This window comes from Vombatus ursinus, unplaced genomic scaffold, assembly GCF_900497805.2.
Source record: "Vombatus ursinus unplaced genomic scaffold, bare-nosed wombat genome assembly UNPS02014770.1, whole genome shotgun sequence".
Taxonomy (NCBI): domain Eukaryota; kingdom Metazoa; phylum Chordata; class Mammalia; order Diprotodontia; family Vombatidae; genus Vombatus; species Vombatus ursinus.
The window spans coordinates 15,659,915-15,668,167 of record NW_020954548.1 but is presented as its reverse complement, the minus strand read 5'-3'; the positions used below and the strand labels follow the sequence as shown (position 1 = coordinate 15,668,167).

Below are 8,253 nucleotides of genomic sequence, written 5' to 3'. Positions count from 1 at the left end.
ATCAAATACAATTGTCCAGCATGTAATCATTGTTCATAAGTATTCATTATTAAATAATGTGCTGGGAGAACAATAAACAATTTATTTTATTAGACCATAGCCTAGGGGGTCCTCAAGACAATCCACCATGTTTCACTAATTCTAACAGTTATTCTTTCCATTAATAAATTTACTCTATGGACTCTGGGAGAAAAGAAAATATAAACAATATAAAGTTTTGGTGCCCTTCCTTCCCCCCAAATATCAAGGATAAAATAGAAATATGAGGTACTATTCCTTTAAAAAATCCCATTGTCTTCTAGAGGGCTGAATTTGTCCACAGGAAAATTATTTCTACACCCTCCCTCCCCTTCTGTACTTGTTCGTAGTCAGAAAGGATGTGTACAAATAGAATCCATAGATGATTAATTTTTTTCTTCCTCCCTTGAGATGAACATTCACTGATATCTATCAGTCCAAATACATTCAAGGATAGCAACTCTTTGACCTTTTTGATGTAAAAACAAAAACAAAAACAAAAACAAACAACAGTCACTGCCATCAGTTTGTAATATTAAGACATGGGTAAATCACATACTCCATCATCATACAATGATGAGTTGGACAGGCTAGAATGCTAGGGGAGAAGAATGGGGGATGAAGAAAGGGTACTAGTTTCTCCAATGGAGACTGTGTGTTGTGTAAAAGAAAGTGTGTCCCTAGGTAGAACCATTAGTGAGAAACACCTTCTAAAGTGGATTTCTAAAAAGATATATCTTTGCCAAGTATGAGATGGCCTCACTCTCACTGTGGGTCTTGACCTCTTAAGAAAAAACAAACAAAGTAAGATAATTTCCTCAAGCCGAGTCTGCCTCCAACAGAATTCATTACCTTTTATTTGTATGTGTGTGTGTGTGTGTGTGTGTGCGTGCGTGCATGCATGTGTGTGTTTAAATCCAGAAATGAGTTCAGCTTGCACCCCAGGTGGGAAGTTAACAAGAGGGAACCTATTTTTAAAGTTTGTCACAGTAGGCAGAACAGTCGCTTTGCAGCCCATGCCTGTCTAAGGGTACACTGCTTCACAGCTACACTGTAAAGTGTTAAAAATCCTCCCACCCACCCCAGAATATATATATATATATATATATATAGATATAGATATATATATATGTATGTATAAAAAAAAAATCCCCTGTCCATCTCTCAGTACACAAAAGGACCTCATCACACTGCAAAAATAGCAGTACCCACTTTGGTCAATTAAAACAAACAAACAAAAAAAGCATACATCATTCTTTTTTTTCTTTTTTTTCTTTTTTAAATCTGTGTACTTACCTATAATAACCAATACAGCTAAAAGCACTACCTACATAGGCAAAACTTGGTATTGCATAATTCGTAAAAATTTGAAACCCCCCCTCCCAAATATTAATTGGAAGATGAAAAACATGAAAGGTTAATAGAAAAAACACCAAAATACTGAAAATATTGCTGGTCGATTACAATTTTTAAGCGGCAACTATACACAGCCATGATATGCTTTATAAATGTGAGATAAAGGTATAACTGTCTAAAAAATCCATGATGTCACACTTTTTTTTCATCTGGAGTACAAAATATTTTGTCATAAAAATGGTAAAGATTTAAAATTATAATAAATGCAGCAAAACAAGTGTAGTGATGTCACTTTTTTAGATTTCAAGGCAAGGCACGTAATGTGGACATTATATCTTCGTGCAAATTAGGATTACTGGAAAGAGTATTTTTGTTTAATTAAAATTTTAAGAGACATAGAGGCAAAATGTGTCTGCCCATGCACACTACAGTCCTGTCAATATGAGAAATTTGTTGAACAAGGCTAATTTCTGAAAGCACCATGCAAGTTTCCAGCACCCTGATGACTTCTGTTTTCTCAAGAGTGCATTTTTATATCCCACCTCTCTTTCGCTCGTTCCCAGTTTGTAAACTGTAAGCTTTGCCCTTGTGACATGGATTTGCCTGCCTCTTTGTCTCTATGATGCAGATTGTAGAGAACCTTTTGTACACCCTATGGGTTCTTGATGCAACCAGTAATTTTAAATAAATAAATTCTACCTCCATGGAGGCAGCAGCTAAACCAACATAAGTGCTGTGTTTCTATTAATTTCTCTTTTTTTCCCTCAAGCACATGATTTGTCTTGATTTAATGCCTTTGAATGCCCTCAAAAACTGAGGGGAAAATAAATTCGTTCAAAATTATTTTAAATTCTTTTTAATCCCCTCAATTTAGAGTCCAAGGGCTGAAGGACTTATAATGATGATTCCCCTTTAGATATAAATTTTTAAATTGCACTTGCCTCTGTTAAGTGTTTCTTTTGTGGGGAAAATATTATATTAATTTTTACTGTTGCATGCAGAGATAACACTTTACCTACATAGAGGCATTTCTTCCATAGAGCCTTTGTGTTCAGACTGATTTTTTTTCCTTTTTTTTTTTTTTAAGATTCAAACTGGGTTACACACTGGAAAAGGCTGGGTTAAGGGCCAAAGTTGAATAAATCTGTACTGATAACTAAAGGCTACAGAGCTTGTATTTATTTTTTAACTTTTAGAAATCAGAGTGTTTACAAAATGGCTGGCTCAAGGCCCTTGTCATCTGGCAGCTGTAGGGCTGCCTCCTAGCCTTTGTTTTGTGAGATAACCAGGAATAGTGATTCCATGCGTAAACAACAAGAATACTAAACCAAGAAAACTAGCTTATCATGCAAATATTAAGGCATCTAGAAAGTCAGTTAAAATATATTGTCATCAAGACAGAACATCTATTTCCCAGCGGACTTCATATAACAAAGGCTACTTAGCAGGGGCTGCGCTCTACCCATCAGTGAAATATCATCGACCCTTTTTATGTCATTACAGTTTCAACCTTAAGGGAATTAGTGATTGTAAGTGCTGCAAATTGCTGGTCTATATTTTTTTCTTCTTTCTTCAGTTTCTTTTTTTTTGTCCCGTCTTCCTTTTTTCATTTTCTTGTCTTTTTTTTCCTGTTTTAAAATTTTTGTTGTGTGGTTTTGTTGTTGTTGTTGTTCTTTTGGTTTTCCCTCAGTTGCTTGTTTCTGCTTGAAGGAAAGGTTCTCCAATTATGTTCAAACCATAATTTTGGACATTTGTTGGCAGGATTGGTGTCCTGTTTGATACTTGAAAAGGGACCAAGCTAGCCCAGGTACCAGGACTGTTGAAAAGGGAGAGAAGGAAAGAAAAAAAAAAGAAAGAAACATGATTTTAAAATTTGTAACAACATTTGACATGTAAATTCTATGAGCTAATTACATCAGTATACATTTAACCATCAAGAGTTAAGAGAAATAAGGTTGGTGACCTTGTGAATGCCACTTGAGCTCTTGCCATTATAATTTCACATTTACAGACTAAGACAATATGTTAAATGGGTTATAAAGATTATAATATTAGCATTTTAGGCATATACTGTGTGGTCTGCTTCTTTCATGGAAAGCAAGACAAAATAGAGGGCAAAACCCCAACTATGACAGATAAAGAGATCACTGAAATCTAATCGAATTGAGGATATTCTTTCTTAAATTGTTTGATCCATACTTAGGCATGTGAAATATTACATAAAGCAATAAGAAAAAAAGTAGTATACAGCTTCTGTAAATGTGTCAAAACATCAGTTCTATTGTTCAGTATTTTTTAACCTTATATAACCAAATGTTGACATGGCCATAAAGTTTTATGTCTACAGAGTTAAATGGCATGAAGAAGACTACCTAAATGAGGTGAAAGATTTCCCTTCCTTCATTAAATAAAAAAAATAAAATTAAATAAAATAAAGTTTTCCATAGAAAAAATTCCAAACATCATTACTGTGACTAAGGAAAGGAATGATGACCACTCTTAGATTTTAACTCTGACTTTTTCTTTTTTCAGTACAGTCACTTCACCAAATGGAACCAAAAGTTTTATCTTTACAGAATAGACACATTTGTGAGAGAGGACCATTATATGGCATCTCTCCACTATTATTACTGTTAGCATTTTAATGATTTTCTTTCTGCCTTTTCTGTCCTCCTCCATGGCTTCATCACAAATATAACAAGAGCATAATTAGTTAAGGTACTGGACCTTGCTTTCTTATGTTAGCTAGGAAGATAAGTCTCAACATCTGCCCATCCATATCCACTGACCAGGCAGATCTTAGTCTGTGATAATTCTCTGTGCTCTACCAGGATGCTCTTTGAATCAATGTATTGAAGAGAAATTAAGGTAATGTCCAAGTGACTAAAAAAAAGGGAAGATATTGATATGGTTGTTAGGTTGTTAGGAAATTTTGGTTATTTTAAGAAGTGACTCTGAAGATCCCATTTTTATTCAGTATAAATGTTACATAATTGGTAACCAACAAAGCACAAAATAATTTGGTAATTTAGTCATGGCATACCCAATGTTTTCTCTTTAAAGGCAAACTGGATTATTCTTCATTCTATCATTAACTTTACAGTGTTACTTGCCATCAACTTTTTAAAATTATAGGTGTAGGGGGCAAGATGGATACAAACATTGTAGGTGTGCTATAGTGGAAAGGGTACTGGATTGGACGGTCAGGATCCCAGTTTAGCTGCTTTACTGCCTGTATGATATGGGGAAAGTCCCTTCCCATCTTTGGAATTTAGTTTTCTGAACTATAAAGTAATGAGATTGGACCAGATAGTGTTTAAATTCCCATTCTAAATCCTCTAAATCCTACCTGTCCTTTCTATGTCAAACCTTTACAAATAGCACTTTACAAGTAGCACATTTTCTTTTATTCATTCTTAAAGTCCCATGTACAAATGTATGTTCTAATATTTAGAAGAAAATATTAGAGGATATATATATATATATGCATTAATGCATATACATACATACACAGTAATGTGTATGTATATGTGTATTTCTTTGATAATATTTCTTTGATATGGTAGAGGAAGCATAGCAATAGTGGGTAAGAATCAGCCTTAGAATAAATAAAAATAACTAAGTTCAAATCCACTCTCTTATACATAATGTCTGTGTGAGCCTGGGCAATTCATTTAATCTCTTAAGCTCCAAGCAACCCTCTTAGACAGTAAGCTGCTCAACAGTTGCTGATTTGAACTGGTAAAGATAGCTTTCTCACTGAGAGTTCCCTTAACCAGTAAAATTAGCAGCTGGGTAGCACAGTAGATAGAGTTGGACAGTTGGGTCTGGAGTCAGAAAGACCTGAGTTCAACCTCAAATACCTAATAGCTGTTTGACCTTGGGCATGTAGCTTAAAAAACAAACAAACAAACAAACAAAAAAAAAAACAAACCTCTGTTTGCCTCAGTTTCCTAGTCTGTAAAATGGGGGTAATAATAGCACCTAATCTCTCAGGGTTGTTAGGAGAAAATGAGAATAATTGTAGAGCACTTAGTTCAGCGCTTGGCACATTGTATGTGCTATATAAACACCAGCTATTATTATTGTTATTAAAATCATTGATTTGGAAGGGGAAAAAGTCTTTTAAAAAATCTAGCTTACTTACACAGTTTCCTGTGAGGACATTTCTGAATTAAAAGTCTAGAAAGAAAAAAAATCACCTACATTTTTCATGCAATTTTAGATATGATTTCAACTCAAGCTGCTCTACATTTCAAAAGTATATTTTTTCTGTGCTCAGCTTGTATTTCTACAATAAAAAGTAACTTTATTCATCATTACGAGTTTCATTGAATACATTATTATGCTATCACTTATAAAACCAATTTTCTTGAACTTCAAAAGATATATTGAGAGATATTTAGAGCATACCTGCAAAAGTAGTCAAACCCGTTTAAAGAAAAAAAATCTACTCAAATTTATTTGATAAGAACTGTAATTCATAAGAACACAAACCTCAAATACCAGAGCCACTTGTAAGAGGCTTAATTGTTTCAACACATTTCTTTATCTTTCTATTCTGTATATGCTCAACAGTGTTTTTGTTTGTTTGTTTGCTTTTGTTTCATGCCATTCCAATTTGAGTAACACTAAGAAATACATTATGAAGAGACTGATAAAAAAAATACAAAATCTGATATTAGAAATTAATATTTCCAGACATAGGTACAGAAGAAAGTACTACAAAACTAAAGTTCAGCCCAAATCTGACACTTCCAGTGGGGAGAAAAAAAACAAATAAAACAACATAATATCCCCAATTTAAATGACTGGTAGAAAATCAGATGTATCATTCGCAGATCGTCTTCTTGAAGAAACATAGTATATTTTAGGGATTGGAAGTAGGTAAAACTCATTCTTAAAAGGAGACAACTACATGAAAAGAAAAAGAATATAAATACACAATTGTTTTTATAGTAGGTTCTTTATCCTGTGCTTTGTAAAAGACTGATATTTTTTATTCTTTGGAAAATGTTCAATAAAAATAAATTGCAGTTAGAGACTTACAGGGCTCTTGCTGCAGTATGACTAACAAATTTAATTTAGATGTTTATTTAAACCTTTCAAACCTCCTATCCTACATTATGACCATGTCAAAAATGCAGTATGCAATATATTTGTCAATACTGTTTATGGACCCTTGGGGAAGAATAAATCCCCTACATTAACACTATGCAGACCCCGTATATGAGCTTTACAAGTCTCTTATTACCAATTTGTAAGTTGACTTCAGAATTATAAGGCACAGAGCCATGTTAGGGTTTGGGGGTTTCCCTGTTGCAAATACTGGATTTTACTTAAAGGCCATGACAACAGCAAAAAGAGAAATGGAAATTATCCAGATCATTCAAGTGCAAAATCCTTTTTGCCTCAAATTATATATACGTATACATATATATTTCAAGTGACATAGTTTCCTTTATGTGTAGGCATATTAAAGCATACAGCAAAATAGCCACATTTCAATAAGAAGCCAGAATGGCTGAGTTTCATAATCTTGATTATTACAATTAGGAATAGAATTGAATGTGAATGATTTAAAGTTTCTGACACAGGACTTGTTGCCTCTCTACCCAACAAACTGTTTGTATTTCTAAGCACCAAGAATACAATTTCTAAGCACCAATTTCTAAGCACCAAGAATACAAATGAGAGTATATCCAAATCTTATGCTAAAATATCCAAATGAGTCTCCTGAGTTTTATATATATATATATATGTCAATTCCAATCAACAAACACTTAATTATTTTCAAATATACATATATTTTGTTTTTGTTATGTTTCCGTTTGCTGAAATATTTTAGAAGGAAGAAGGAAGGTGATAAAATAGGAAGAGAGTTGTGGGATGGACTTGACTAAAAACACTGTAGCTGCTCATTATAAAGTCAGCTCAACAAAGCACATTTTTAAGAAGAAATGTATACAAGAACACCAAAAGTATTGTCTCTAAATACAATTACATGAGGTACAATACAGCCAATGTGTACATGCCTCATTTCTGGAATGTGCTGCTATAATATACATGCATGATGACTGACTCAAAGTTAATAAAAGTGTAACTTCTTACTTTTATTGAATAGCTTTTTGTTATTATAAATTTCACTTGACCAGATTCTGACCTCTTGTAAATACATCTAATTTCTGTCTATAGAATTAATGGGTAAGGAGAGAGATAAAGAAAAATTTGTCTCTCTTCTACTTTTTGGAAATGGCATGCCATTCTTATATTTCTTGTGCCACAATCTGAATTAAATAAATGACAAGTGCTTTTTCACTCTCTGTGTATAAATTAATTCTAGCCAAATTACTTTATTTGCTTTTTGCCTAACTGTGTGTTATTCCATTTTCTACCTCTCTCCTCTTTCTCAGAATATTCCATCCCTGATGCCTGGAATGAATCTGTCTTCACCTCCAACTCTGAGAGGCCCTAGTCTCCAATGCTCAGCTGATATGCTAACTCCTTCAAAAAACCTTTCCTGACACCTCCTCAAATTATCATGTACATATACTTAACTTTTTACATAGTGTATCCTTGTAGTAGAATAAAGCAGGCAAGACCATGGAAGGCTATTATGGGGAAGGAAGAAGAAAACATACTAATGGATTCATATTTAAACATAGCAATGAGCAGAGCATGGGTAATAAACAAAATGAGAAACAGTTTAATATAAACAAGCCTTATAAGTAGTATGGAGACTCTGTGGGATGATTTGAGATATAGAAATGAAAGGATTGTTCTAGAGAATGAGAAAAGAGGAGTCAGGGTAGCATTTTAAATCAAGAGATGGTAACTTGTATGGAAGCCTTACTAGAAGAAGTGTCTCCCAAGGTTTTG

General features: G+C 33.6%; 1 protein-coding gene across 4 annotated transcripts in view; it reads right to left on the bottom strand.

Annotated features, from left to right (window-relative positions):
- Positions 1-2,996: 2,996 nt before the first annotated feature.
- NFIB (nuclear factor I B) overlaps positions 2,997-8,253 on the bottom strand; it is a 268,605-nt gene continuing 263,348 nt past the window's right edge. For 2 of the 4 annotated variants that reach the window (XM_027863115.1, XM_027863116.1), the window contains exon 12: positions 2,997-3,190. In XM_027863115.1, coding sequence (XP_027718916.1) covers positions 3,061-3,190 — 130 coding nt within the window. In that variant the 3' untranslated portion in view covers positions 2,997-3,060. The remainder of the gene's footprint in view (positions 3,191-8,253) is intronic. The other 2 variants (XM_027863117.1, XM_027863118.1) reach the window with 1 other exon arrangement.